At 37.0% G+C, this 15,331-nt stretch overlaps 1 protein-coding gene across 14 annotated transcripts in view; it reads right to left on the bottom strand.

The window, feature by feature from the left end:
• Positions 1 to 1,913: 1,913 nt before the first annotated feature.
• Positions 1,914 to 15,331, bottom strand: part of ZMYND11 (zinc finger MYND-type containing 11) — a 144,088-nt gene continuing 130,670 nt past the window's right edge. For 9 of the 14 annotated variants that reach the window (XM_060097528.1, XM_060097526.1, XM_060097525.1 and 6 more), the window contains 3 exons: positions 14,056 to 14,328; positions 13,550 to 13,735; positions 1,915 to 4,212 (listed from right to left, as the gene is read on the bottom strand). In XM_060097528.1, the coding sequence (XP_059953511.1) occupies positions 4,090 to 4,212; positions 13,550 to 13,735; positions 14,056 to 14,328 (582 nt within the window). In that variant the 3' untranslated portion in view covers positions 1,915 to 4,089. Of the gene's footprint in view, positions 4,213 to 13,549; positions 13,736 to 14,055; positions 14,329 to 15,331 lie in introns of all 14 variants that reach the window. The other 5 variants (XM_060097534.1, XM_060097536.1, XM_060097539.1 and 2 more) reach the window with 2 other exon arrangements.

The following is a 15,331-nucleotide window of genomic DNA, read 5'->3' as shown; positions in this document are numbered from 1 at the left end:
TACAGTATGAGGTTAAGGAGTTGGAGTAGATAAAGGTTTTCAAACTGCCCTGTAGAGCCATAGGGATCCTTAGGTAACTTTCCAGGGCTGCCTACTTGCAATGTCAGTTTAGAGGTTGTTGGAAGATTTTTAAGCTCTCAAATCTCAGATTCTGAAAGACTAAGCCTACCCTCAGAGAGTTCAAATTCTGGTGAAAACTGATTAATTTTTTGTCAGCTCCTAGGTTTCAAGGAGGACCTCTACCAAACATTTGCTAAATGCATATTGACTACAGGTCAGGTGCTGATGGGGGCCCTTACTTAAGGTAAGACAAAGCTCTTGTTTTTAGGTTGCTCCGTCCAACATGGGTAGTCACAGCCACACGTGAATAAACTGTGGCTAGTCCGAATGGAGATGTGCTGAAAGCATGCAACACACACTGGGATTTGAAGACTTAGTATAAAACAAGAATATAAAATGTCTCATTGGGCTTCCCTGGTGGCGCAGTGGTTGAGAGTCCACCTGCTGATGCAGGGGACACGGGTTCGTGCCCTGGTCCGGGAGGATCCCACATGGCGGCTGGGCCCGTGAGCCATGGCCGCTGGGCCTGCGCGTCCAGAGCCTGTGCTCCACAATGGGAGAGGCCACAGCAGTGAAAGGCCTGCATACTGCAAAAAAAAAAAAAAAAAAAAAAAAAAAGTCTCATTGTTATATTAATTAAATATTGAAATATTTTGGATATACTAGGTTAAGTAGGATATATTATTAAAATTAACCTGTTCCTTCTTAATATGGTTAAATATTTAATATGGTTACTTAATGGTTTAATATTTAGTATGGTTACTAGAAAATTTTAAATTTCTTAGGTACCTCAGGTTACAGAATTTCACTTGACAGCATTGTTTTATAGTTTATAATTTAGTGTGGTAGTAGTGGTTACACTTCTGAGCACTTACATATCCTTTAAGACCTAGCCTCTCAGGTGTAATCCCTGGCCAGTACAAGCAGTTATCACTTGGAAGCTTATGAGAAATGGCAGAGTCACCAGCTCCACCCACCCCAGACCATCTAAGTCAGAGTGTGCATTTTAACTAGATCCCCAGGTGATTTGTGTGCACATGAACATCTGAGAGGCTCTGATCTAGATCACAGTAACAGGACTCTTGCTCTCTCTCCTATTTTTTGCTTCCCTAATCTCACTGGATCCGGGATTCTTAACCTGAGGGACCTGGATCCTTATGGGGGTGGGAAGTCTACAGGTGGGCCCTAGGACTCTGTAAAATACTGAAACTTTATGTATATTGTTCATGAAAGGGTCTGTTTTTATTTTCATCAGTAAAGCAGTGGTTATGAAAGGATGCCCTCGTCAGCAACACTTGGGAACTTGTTGGCAATGAAAATGCTGGGGATAGGGACCAACAATGTTTGAACAAGCCCTCTTGTGATCCTGATGTCAAAGGTTTGAGAACCACTGAATTAGAGAGGAAGGCAAAGAAGAGGGTCGAGCCACTTACTACATTACAGTCTGGTCAGGAGGGTGATGCTGGCTTGAATTGAGATTGGCATCATGTGAATTGGTTGGAGGAATGCAGTGATGCAAGGTGAGATGATGGATGTGATTCTAGATGCATTGAAATGGATGATATTGACTAATTTCAAATGTTCATTGAATAATTTTCTATCTATCTTTATGTTCAGCCCAGCATAAGTTTACCCAGAAAAGGGGCTTTGTAGTCAAACAAACCTGAACTTGACAACTGGTAAAAGTAAATTCAACTTAAACAAATGTTTAAGTAATTATTTTTAACACACTGATTTTATATAAAGTTAAACAGTCACCAATGGATAGCCCACAGTATATGATTACCATGTGATACAGTTGTGTTTGTTTTAGTCTAGGGAAATGGACTAAATCAACAATTTATTAAAGGCAGTTTTTTTAAATACATTTATTAACCAATGTTAACACATTAAATGAACCTATATATTGCTAGTCAGAGCAGCTTACAAAATGCCAGAATGCATCATAGAACTGGACAGCCACGATGAATAATTACAATGTGCATAGTGGCTAAGCTCAACACCTTGATATAGCTTTATGATTGCAGAAAATTTTTAATAATGATTCCTAAAACAATCAATTGTAATTTTACCTAAAACTTTTACAAAACCAGGCCACAATCTCTTTTTTTAATTTTGTTTTTTTTTTTTAACACACAGTTTTCACGCTGTAGTAACTTGGAAATGTGCAACCGTGTCAACGGAGACAAAAAAGCCAAAGTAACACGAATCTTACTTTCATGCAGCTATCGGTAAATAGTACACACTCTGGAATGATTTTACACCAAAAATAGTTCCACAATAACTTGCTCTCATAGGGGTGGATCGAAGTTTTAAAACTTGAAAAACAATCAATCAGAGAAGGTTACGTGTTCATGGTTACGTCGTCTCGCTCAGACCACGGCACCGTGGCAACACTGACAAATCACACAGCAACAAGGAGGGGCCGAGAACGCCGAGTCCCTGCATAACCCAGGTACGGTGCTGAAATGGGGCTACTGGGCAGGTCCTACAAGCCATTGGGCACCACTGGGCAGTAGCTTGTCGATTAACTTGTGTCACCACCATCTGTAACAGCATCAGGACTAGATGGATGATTATTTCACAGAAGGCTCTTTAGAGTGACCCTGACAAACCTGGAGAAAACTTTTTAAAAGGTTTTTCTCCTGATTCTCTCACTTACATGGTGTGTAATTGCTTTAATAAATATCAAAGGTCTAAATAAATATTTACAAATTATTTCTCTAACCTTAAAAATAAATGATAAATGGGAATTTATTTTGACTTGGTCTAAGATCAGTCTTTGAAAAAACATAAATTGTGAGGGTTTTTTTTTTTTTTTGGTAAAAAGTAATTTAAGTTTTCCTGGCTGTATTTTATATGTCTATGTATAAAAAAAATCATTATTCAACTATCGATCCATTCCTATTGGTAATGCTTCTTAATCCAGACATTCCGCAAAATACAGACTTTTTACAAATCACGGCATCTTTAATACAAGAAAATTAACATGCATTATTCTTCATTCTGTGTACAGTGGTGGAGTTCATTAGTAGGCAATGACCCACTACTACAAACATAACGGCTTCTGTGAAACTTAAGTGCTTTCTTTCCTTTCAGTATTAACTTACAATGTAAGAGGTGACACCAGGTAATAGGCAATCAATCAATCAGATGATATTTGGGGAGGGAAGGGAAGCATTAAAGAAATTTATATGCCTCATCTATAATTTCGTGTATGGATAAAGGTAGTTTTTGGCTTTTTATTTTTTGTTTATTTTGTTACAAGCACTCATGTTAGGACAAAGATGAAATGTGCAAACTTTAAAATTTAAATATTCATTTTCTCTAAGATCCAGCTCAGTAAAAGATTACCCCAGTTCCCTGCAATTTTAAACTACAACATCAAAGCTAATAATTTGTTATAAAAGTTATATATTGAAAAGAAATAATGAAAAACACAATTGGGAAATATTTAAGAAAAAATATGCAGGACTAGCACCTGCTGTGTCAACCCTGTTCCCTAAATTCAATCAATCATATACCCACTGGCATAACCAATAGATAACGCCTTTAAACAGTAAATTAAGCTGAACAAAACCAGCTCAACAAGGTTAAGAAATAAATTTCACATCAAGGTAGTATGCTTTATTTCTGAAACAGTTCTGTAGTTCTTACATTCAGATCTATTTTAAATGTTTCTTTGTTAAACTCACTTGTATTCACCTGCTGTTTTTAAAGATCTGTTGTTTAAAGGTTAAAATCTCTGTAAAACCTAAAAATGTTTTAAAATTTGCTGAAAATGCAACAAACTCTCAATTAAAATTTATTTAAAATAATACCCTCCACTGATGTTACTTTTACCCCCTGAAAAACTCCAGAGGAGCATTAACAAAAGATTTAACTACTGTGCAAAATTTCTTCACGAAAAGTGTTTAAAGGCTGGTGCAAAATGGGAAGCAAATTCTAAACAATTTTGGCTTCTTGGAAACAAAAACCGCTGTGTCTGAGAAGAATAATCGTCAGTGATTCTCCAGAAAGAACCAGCCTTCATCTTTTCCGGCGACAGGTGCGCTTGTGTTCCGCATGCCAGTGCTCCTGCTGACACTTGATTGAGCAGTAGGATGTGTTCCAGCAGCAGTGGTACATGGCCTCCTCCTCACAGTTGTAGCACTGCAGGCAAGAAACCATAACCAGCAGTTAAACATGGGATGAAGTGCATAGGAAACCAGGTACAGTGATTGACAGACTTCTGAAACTGTGCTTTTAAAGCTCTTTCTGGCTCAAGCTTAAACTAGTATCACCAAGAACATCAGAACATGTTTTCTGTCCTGAACAGGTTGGCAGGAAACAATGGGATGGATGACCGAGGCTCAGCACGCAGTCCTTTGTCAGCAAACTCAAGCTTACTTGAGCACAGCATCAACTTTTTCATCTCCACTAGGTCATTCTTGTCAGCACACAAGCGTAAGTAATTTCTATTTTCTTAAAAAGGTCCTGAGATTCTGGAAAGATGATAGACCAGAAGAACCAGGATCTACCTTCCCACCTGGACAACAGCTGTACTGTAGAATCTGTCTGAAGTAACTATTTTGGAACTCTGAAGTCTACTGAAGGCTTGAACAGTAAGTTACGGTTAATTTTAGTCAATTTTGGCTCTTAGCACAGTAACAGCTACCTCTTCCCTATTCTCCACCCAAGCAGCTGTGAATGGAGCACCTTGTGGGAGCCAGGGTGGGCAAAAAAGATGTGCTTCTGGTCACAGAAATGGGAGGCTCAGAAAAGACCTAAGAAGACATTTAGTTTACACCTCAATCTGACCTTTGGCACAGAGACAGCCTACAACAATCAAAGAAACAAAAACAGCAAACTATGAGGAGAAGAAAATGAGTTCCAATTACCATATTACTAGATTCAAATGTCTAGTGTTCAACAAAAAAACCACAAGGCATACAAAGAAGCAGGAAAGTACGACAATTCAAAGGGAAAAAAACCCAAATCAACAGAAACTGGCCATGAAAAAGACCTACTGGCAGATATATTAGATAAAGACTTTAAAACAACTATTAAAGAAGGTCAAAGAACTAAAGGAAAATACTGAGAAAGTCAAGAAAATGATGTATGAACAAACTGGAAACATCAATAAAAAGACAGAAACCAAAAAGAAAACGTGGAGCTGAGAAGTCATTCACTGAAGTGAAAAACTGACTTCAGGGATTCAAAGGCAGATTTGAGCAGAGAGAAGACAGGACAATGGAAATTAACAAGAGAGGTGAAAAGACTGGGGACCAAACAGAGCCTAAAAAGACCTGTGGGACATCAGCCAATGGACCAAGATATGCATCATGGAGTCCCAGAAGGAGGGGAGAGAGAAATGAGCAGAGAGAATACTGGGGAAGTTTTTAGCCAGTATTCCTTCAATCTGATGAAAGATATGAATATAAATATTCAGTAACTCCAAGTCAGATGAACTCAGAGAGCCACACTGAAACATGTTGTAACCAAACTTTTGAAACTCCTGAGAGCAGCAAGAAAGAGGGGAGCTGTCGCACACAAAGGATCATCAATATGTTATCAGCAGATTTCTCATCAGAAATTGTGGAGGCCAAAAGACCTGATATAGTCAAAGTGCTAAAAGAAAGAAAAAAACCTGTCAGTGGAGAATCCTATATGCAGCAAAACTCTCCTTTGTACCTGCAAGAAGTACTCAGGGGGTCCTGCAGGTGAAATGAAAGGACACTAGACAGTGACCTGGAGCCACGTGGAGAAACAGAAGATCTCAACTGTGGTAAACACGTGGGCAATTGTAAGAGCCAGTACTATGGCTTACAATGGCTTGTAACTGTACTTTTTCTTTTCTACGATTTAAGAAACCAAAATTTAAAGAAAAAAAGTTATTAGTATAAAAGCTAGTATTACTGTAAATTAGTTTGTAACCCCAAATCTTTTCTCTACATAATTTAGGAGACTAATACATTTAAAAGAATTTTTAATTTATATTTTTGGGCACACAATGTATGACGATGTAATCTTATAACATCAGCAATTGAAAAGGATTGAGATGGAGCTGTAAAGGAACAGAGATTTTATATATGTTATTAAACTAAAATTGCTATAAATTCAAATTAGAGTCTCATAACTTTAGGCTGTTAAATGTAATTTCCGTGGTAACCACAAAGAAAACTGCTATAGCATATAAACAAAAGGAAAGGAACTTAAACATTTCCCTACAAAAAATCAACTAAACACAAAAACAAGAATGCAGGAAATGAGGGTCAAAAAAGTTATGGGGCTTTAAATTTACACAGATTAAACTCTCCAATCAAAAGACACAGATTGGCAGAATGGATAAAAACACGTCTATAATATGCTGTCTATAAGAGACTCACTTAAGACCTAAAGACACAAATGGGCTGAAAGTGAAAGGATGGAAAAAGATATTCCATGCAAATTGGAACCAAAAGAGAGCAAGGCAGCTATACTAATTTCACACAAAACAGACTTTAAATCAAAAAAAGTTACAACAGACAAAGAAGGACACTATATATTCATAAAAGGTTCAATACAGCAAGAAGATATAACAATTATAAATATTTACACATGTAATGACCACTAAAACATAAGAAGCAAAAACAGACAGTTCTACAATAATAGAGACTTCAACATCCCACTCACACTAAGGGATAGAACCACCAGACATAGGTAAGGAAATGGAGGGCCTAACACAATAAACCAACTAGATCTAACAGATATACACAGAGCATTCTACCCAACAGCAACAGCACACATTCTTCAAGTGCATGTGGGACTCTTTACAAATTAAGTCTCAACATATTTTAAAAGGTAGATATCATACTAAGTATCTTTTTTGACCACAATGGGATAAAATAAGAAAGCAAAAACAAAAGTAAAACTGGAAAATTCAAAGTTGTGGAAATTTAAAAAAACACTTTTAAACAACCAATGGATCAAAGAAAAATTTAGGTTATGCAGTGAGGCAGTGCTCAGAGGGAAATTTACAGCTGTAATATCTACCTGAAGAAAGATCTCAGATCAGCAGCCAAAAAGTCCACCTTAAGGAATTAGTAAAAAAGCAAGTTAAAGCAAAAGTTAGCAGGAGGAAGAAAAAAAAAAAAAAAAAAAAGATTAGCACAGAGGTCAACAAAATAGAGAAGAGGAAAATAATAAAGAAAAATCAATGAAACCAAAAGTTGGTTCTTTGAAAAGATGAACAAAATTGATAAACCTTTAGCTAGATGGACCAAGAAGAAAAGAGAGGACTCAAGTTACTAAATGAAAAATAAAAGTGGGGACCTTACTACTGATTCTACAAAAATAAAAAGGATTGTAACAATGCACTATTAACAATTATACACAACAAACTGGATAACCTAGATGAGATGGACAAATTCCTACAAACCCAAAACCTACCAAGAATAAATCTTGAAAAAAGCTGAATAGACCCATAACTAATAAGCAGATTAACCTATTAATCAAAAATCTCCCAATAAATAAAGCCCTGGACCTGATGGCTTCTCTAGTAAATTCTACCAAACATTTAAAGAGCTGTCAAACCTTCTCATACTTTTCCCAAAGATGGAGGAGGAGGGAATATTTCCTAACTCACTCTGTGAGTCCAGCATAACCCTGATACCAAGCCAGACAAAGACACTACAAGAAAAGAAAACTACAGATCCACATGCCTTATGACCACTGAGATAAAATCCTCAACAAAATACTAGCAAATGGAATTCGGCAGCATATTAAAAGAATTATACGCCAATGATGTGATGCGACATATAAGAATCAATCAATGTAATATGCCACATCAACATAATGAAGGAAAAACCACATGGTCATCTCAGTCAATGAAGAAAAAACATCTGACAAAATTCAGCACGCGTTCATGATAAAAATACTCAACAAACGGGAACAGAAGGAACTACCTACCTCCACATAATGAAAGCCACTATGAAAAACCCACAGCAAACATCATACTCAAAGATCAGGAACAACGCAAAGATGCCCACTTTCACCACTTCTATTCAATATAGTGCTAGAAGTCCTAGCCAGAGCACTTAGGCAAACAAGAAATCAAAGGCATGCTAATTGTAAAGGAAGAAGTAAAATTATCTTTGCATATGATATGATCTTATATGTAGAAACCCTGAAGACTCCAGAATGAAGTTGCTAGAATAGATGAATTTGGCAAAGTAGCAGGATACAAAGTCGATATACTAAAATCAACTGCATTTCTATACACAAACAATGAACAATCTCAAGAGCAAACTATGAAAACAATTCTATTTAAAACAGCCTAAAAAAACCAAAATGCTTATGAATTAACTTAACCAAGGAGGTGAAAGACTTGTACCATGAGAATTGAAAGAAATTAAAGACAACATAAATAAATGGAAACACATGCCATGTTCATGAATTGGAAGACTTAATATTGTTAAAATGTCAATACTACTGAAAGTGATCTGAAGATTCAATGCAATCCCTATCAAACTCCCAGTGACATTTTTAGTAGAAATTGAAAAACCCACCCAAATTTTCATATGGAACCTCAAGGGACCCCCAAATAGCCAAAACAATCTTGAAAAAATAAAACAAATCTGGAGGAATTATACATCCTGATTTCAGTACTTACTACAAAGCTACATTAATCCAACCTGTGAAGTACTGGCATAAAGACAGACATACAGACCAATGGAACAGAATGGAGAGCACAGAAATAAACATATATATGGTCAACTGTTTTTTGATGAGGGTGCCAAGACCGTTTAATGGGGAACAGATAGTCTTTTCAACGAAGGATGCTGGAAAATCTGGATATCCATGTACAAAAGAATGAAGTTGGACCCTTACCTAACACCATATACAAAAATTAACTCAAAGTGGGTCAAGGACATAATTCTAAGATCTTATTGTAAGATCTAAGACAACAAATCTCTTAGAAGAAAACAAAGGACAAAAACTTCATGACACTGGATTTGGCAATGAACTTTTGGATATGACACCAAAGGCACGGTTAACAAAGAAAAAAACAGACAAATGGCACTTTATGAAAATTATCCATAGACTAAAAAAGCAACCCACAGAATGGGAGAAAATGTTTGCAAATCATGAATCTGAAAAGGGATTAATATCCAGAGTATATGGAGAACTCCTAAGACTCAACTCAAAAAATGGGCAAAGGACTTGAATAGACATTTATCAAAGATACAGGAATGCCAATAATCACATGAAAAGATGCTCAACATCACCAGTCATTAGGGAAATGCATATCAAAACTACAGTGGAACACCACCTCACACCTATTTGTATGACTACTATCAAAATAAAACAAGAGTTGGTGGGGATGTAGAGAAATTGGAACCCTGGTGCATTGTCATGTGGGAATGTAAAATGGTACAACTGCTGTGAAAAACAGCACGGTGGTTCCTCAAAAACTTTAAAATATAATTACCATATAACCATGCAATTCCACTCTGGGTATATGCCCAAAAGAACTGAAAGCAGGATCTCAAAGAGATATTTGTACACCCATGTTTATAGAAGCATTATTCACAATAGCTAAACCATGAAAGTAACCCAAGTGACCATCAGTGGGTAAATGGATAAGCAAAAACGTGGTATATACATGCACTGGAGTACTATTCAGCCTTAAAAGGGGAGAAACTTCTGCAATACACTGCAACATGGATGAAACTTGGTGCCATTATGCTAAGTTAAATCAGCCAGTCCTAAAAAGACTGTGTGATCCACTTATAAAGAGGTGCCAACAGTAGTCACGGTCACAGATACAATGTAGAATGGTAGTTACCAGGGGCTGGGGGAGGGGAGAACAGGGAGTGACTGTTTAATAGGTAAAGAGTTTCAGTTTTACAGGGTGAAAGAAGTTATGGGAATAAGATGGCAGTGACGTTGCACAACATGAGTGTATTTAATAGCACTGAACTGTAAACTTAAAAATGATTAAGACAGTAAATTTATTTTACCACAGTTTTTTTGTTTGTTTGTTTGTTTGTTTTTTGCAGTATGGGGGCCTCTCACTGTCGTGGCCTCTCCCGTTGTGGAGCACAGGCTCCGGACGCGCAGGCTCAGCAGCCATGGCTCACGGGCCCAGCCGCTCCACGGCACGTGGGATCTTCCCAGACCGGGGCACGAACCCGCGTCCCCTGCACCGGCAGGCGGACTCCCAACCACTGCGCCACCAGGGAAGCCCTACCACAGTTTTTTAAAAAGGCTCTTCACCTCATATTTCTTTCCATCTACCACCCCCATTTTTCTCCTCCCCTTCCCAAACATCTTGGAAGAATTACCTACACTTGTTATTTCAGATTATTCTCTTCCCCTCTTTTTTTAAGCCCACTGCAGTCTTTCACCTGTGCCTTGCCACTGAATACGCTATTATCAAGGTCACTTATGGTCTAAAACCAGTGGTTAATTCTCAGCCTTCATCTTATAGGGCAACGTCTGGAGAAGTTTTGATTGTCATCACTCAGGGGGTGGGGATAGAGGCTTAGCTGCTGCTAAACATCCTACAGTGCACAGAAGTGTCCCCAATTTTTTGGTCCAAATGTCAGTAGTACTCTGGTATATTTCCTGTGATTTTACTATGTCAGCAATTGTGACTTCAGTGAGGTTACTATTTAAAAAGTGTGGATAGCATGTTTTAATTTTGGAAGTAGCTGTAATAGTCAGATTTGGGTTTGAATCTTAGATCTGTGCTAATTAATCAAGTGAGTTCAGACCACGTTTATTTAACTTCTTAGTTTCCTCATCCTCAAATAATACTTCAGGCAGCACCATCCCTTCTATTACTTAATGCATTCATTTTGTATTTCTGCCTTTCTTTGTGAATATATTTAAAGGATGTATCATTCTTACTATGTTTCTCTTGATTGTATGCCATCTTAACATCCACTTTTTGGGTATCTGACATACCTACATACTCTCTTGTCCTACAGTACTGTACTGCTTCTTACAATAATGTAAGATTTAACTATAATACAAGAATAACTATAATACAAGAATAATTCTAAATCTTTTACCAGTCTACTAGAAACGATATACGAGCAGAAGTAGCTTAAGAGGGTGAGTACCAGCTCTACCGACCAGGTTTCTAGTCACTCTGTGTAATCTCATAAGCCTCAAATTCCTTATCCAAAAAAATGGGTATAAATAAAAGCAGTATGGTTTGGCATAAAAACAGACACATAGATTAATGGAATAGAATAGAGAGCCCAGAAATAAACTTATGCAAACATGGTCTATATAATTTATGACAAAGGAGCCAAGAGTATACAATGGGGAAAGGACAGTCTCTTCAATGAGTGGTATTGAGAAAACTTGGGCAATGACATGCAAAAGAATGAAACTGGACCGCTATCTTACACCATACACAAAAATCAACTCAAAATGGATTAAAGACTTTAACGCAAGACCTGAAACCATAAAACTCCTAGAAGAAAACATAGTGGGTAAGCTCCTGGACATTGGTCTCGGCAATGATATTTTTTTTGTTTGACACCAAAAGCAAAGGCCACAAAAGTAAAAATAAAAAGTGGAGCTACATCAAACTAAAAAGCTTCTGCACAGGAAAGAGAACCATCAACAAAATAAAACAGCAACCTTGGAATAGGAAAAAAATATTTGCAAACCACATATCCCATAAGAGATTAATATCCAAAATACATAAAGAACTCATACAACTCAGTGGAAAAAAAAACTCCCAATAACCCAATCAAAAAATAGGCAGAGGACCTGAATTGATATTTTTCCAAAGAAGATATACAAATGACCAACAGATACATAAAAACAGCTCAACATCACCAATCACCAGGGAAATGCTAATCAGTATCAGTGATATATCACCTCACAACTGTTAGAATGGCCATCATAAAAAAAGACAAGTGTTGGTAAGGATGTGGAGAAAAGGGGAAGGAACCCTTGTGCACTGTTGGTGGGAATGTAAATTGGTGCAGCCACGATGGAAAATAGTACGGAGGTTCCTCAAAAAGTTAAAAATAAAACTACCATACTATCCAGCAATTCCATTTCTGGGTATTTACCCAAAGGAAATAAAAACAGGTTATCAAAAAGATATCTGTGCTCCAACGTTCACTGAAGTATATTCACAATAGGCAAGATATCTATATACAACCTACATGTCCATCAATGGATGAACGGAATAAGGAAAACGTAGTGTGCATGTATGTATATATATTACTACACTCACACACACACACACTGGAAGGTTATTCAGCCACGAGTTAGGAAGGAAATGCTGCCCTTTGTGACATGGATGGGCCTCAAGGGTATTATGCTAAGTAAAATAAGTCAAATATCGCATGGTATCATTTATATGTGGAATCAAATAAATATAATAATTCAGCTATTTCATCAATAGTAAACTGTTATAAAAAGCAGTATTATAATTCTTTATTTTAGCCACCTCTTCCTATTTCCTTGATTCATGAGTAAACTTATGGGAACTTCCCCTTATAAGTCTAGTGTCTACTTTCTAGCTTTCTCTCATCTTTGCATGAAGACAGAATTATAGACATGGTGTTGGGGCATTCTGCCTCATAAGATCTTGAGCACACCTTAATAATTCCACCTAGTGATATTTATATTTCATCATTCATCTGTTTTTCCTTCTAAGTTATCTTCATATATTCTTCTAAGTTATATCTGTTTCTCTTTTCCTTCTTGTCAAATCTTCATCAAAAATTTTAAAATGTTTATTTTCCCTCATGAAACATTTACATATATTTAAAGACTCTTTTCAGAATGTAGTCTGGATCAAATGAAGAATCACAAAACTTCATACAGTAATTCATCAAAATTAAAAGCAAGTTATGAGCTTTGGGGAACAAAACTTTGTCCACATAGCTCAGTCATTGGCAGAGAAACATCTGTATGCTCAGAAGCTGCTGATCTGGGCGGAAGATAGGAGTCACAAACAGGGCATAATAAAAAATGAACATCTGTCAGTTTTTCAGTTAAGTTAAGAGACCTGTGAGATGTTACTATCATAAAGTAAAAGTAATCGATTTCTTTACTAGAACCTAATGTATAAATGTTAAGTGCAGTAAAATCTGAAAATCCTTAGTTTGCTATTACGATACTTACATTTACAATTTTACAAGTTAGATATTACCTGTCAGGAGTTACCAGCAAAAGTCAGGGCCAGCCCACTTATCAAAATAAAATACTTGCATAGATAGAAAAGTTATATAAATCAGTTATACTAAATATGTTATGTCCCAAAGTATCATAATCTCAATTTAACAAAATAATCCTGAGCAATAAATACTCAGTAATGTGGGATCTGAAGTTTAAAAAAATTTTTTAAGTTAATTAAAGTTGACAATTTCACATCAGATCTTATTTCAGGAGTAATTTTTGCATATGCCACATATATCTTTCTGAATTAATTTTCATCATACCTATGGTATATTTTTCAGAAATCAGATTCTAAGAAAATAGTGGTATTTACCCACTGCTTCTTCTTGGTCTGAGAAATTAGTTGTTTGTGCTGTGTTGCTAGCTTCTTGATTTCTTCTACAAATTCTTCTTTACACTTTTCCTTTACTTGCTTACATTTTCTGTCTATCTCACCCTGCATATTTGCTACAGCTTTATTTACAGCTTGTCTTTTTTCTTCTTCCATTTCAGAACGCAGCTGAAATGAAAAAAAAAGTTAACCCACAATATGTCAGCTCATAATTTACACAGACCATTAAGCAAAACCTTAATACATAGTTTCTACTTAACTGATGTACCTCTTGCCTTTATTTCATTAAGGGCTATAAAATATTTTAGATGAGAAAAGTGCTACTGTTAATTAAAATATTATAAAAAGATATTTTATTATACTCCTAGTTTTAAAAAGTAGCTACCTGGTTGATGCCTAAGTGACAGAAGCTAAACCACAATAGGAAGACTATTCACTTATCCTGCCCAGATGTCTGAAGGCAACACTGGCGGTGGAGGCTGCGTTACCTTTTCTAGAGCTTCTCGTACAACTCTTTCAGTTTCTCGCTTGTGATCAGACTTCATTCGGTCTTTAAAGTCATTGAAAATTTTGGTGTATTTGTCGTGGCACATGCTTTGACACACTCCGTCACTGGTGGTCTGGGTGCTTCGATGCAGCATTCTTGGTGAAGAGGCACTTAACTTCTTGGTCTGAGTTGATACAGAAACTTTTTCGATTGGCTGAGGCATCGTGGGGATTTCCTGGCTGGAACTTACTGCTTCTGTTTCAGGCTCTGGTTCCTAAAGGATAAGGAAAGTGCTATAGAATTCACTAGTTCAAGAGCAAGCTCTATTAGGAGAAGAACAGAGTGATACACATAAATAGCCATATAAAAAACTGCAGTTCAAAAACCATGTAAGAAAATGGAAAATTGTTTTGTGTATTTTACCACAATTAAAAATAAATTAGGGCCTCCCTGGTGGCGCAGTGGTTAAGAGTCCGCCTGCCGATGCAGGGGATACGGGTTCGTGCCCCGGTCTGGGAGGATCCCATATGCCGCGGAGCGGCTGGGCCCGTGAGCCATGGCCGCTGGGCCTGCGCGTCTGGAGCCTGTGCTCCGCAACAGGAGAGGCCACAACAGTGAGAGGCCCACATACCGCAAAAAGAAAAAAAAAAAAAATTAATTTTTAAAAATTTAAAACACATGCAATTAGTAGGTACAATAATTCTAAACAGGAACTTCATTTACAATTACATATCAATATTATGGTTTTTCTTTTCAAAACAGACTAAACAAAAAAATTTATCATACAAAATCATTATCAATTTATAGTCATTTCTTTGGTTTAGATTCTTTAACAAATATCCTAAACCACTTCTCACTGAATATGTGTTAGGATTTTGCCCATATTTACCCCTGATTTTAAAATATGCATGGATTATATAATTTTAAAAGGCTGAGCTCAGCCATAGTTTCCTCCAGTTTTTAAATGTTGGCCTCATTGATTTGTTGGATAAACACGTTGTTTTTTATTAGTGCTATGAGAAAATATCAGAGTTCTAGAAAATACAACAAAGCGCCCTCCCACTTAGCCAGCCGTGGTCCCTGCTGTTTCACTGGTAAGGAGACTTGCAGCTCCCGTGTGTTCGTCTAAGACGGGAACAGTGGGAAGACTCGGTCCAACTTGGTTGCTACAGGTTGACTGACAGCAATGCTTTTCGCAAGGACCTGTGAGGAGCACTGCCTTGATCACAACTGTGAAAATATTTCCTGTTTCAATTGCCACCTGGACACTGCAAGGC

Source organism: Mesoplodon densirostris, chromosome 4 (assembly GCF_025265405.1).
Source record: "Mesoplodon densirostris isolate mMesDen1 chromosome 4, mMesDen1 primary haplotype, whole genome shotgun sequence".
NCBI lineage: Eukaryota > Metazoa > Chordata > Mammalia > Artiodactyla > Ziphiidae > Mesoplodon > Mesoplodon densirostris.
The sequence above is the reverse complement of the archived record's forward strand: the minus strand, read 5'-3'. Positions and strand labels throughout refer to the sequence as shown.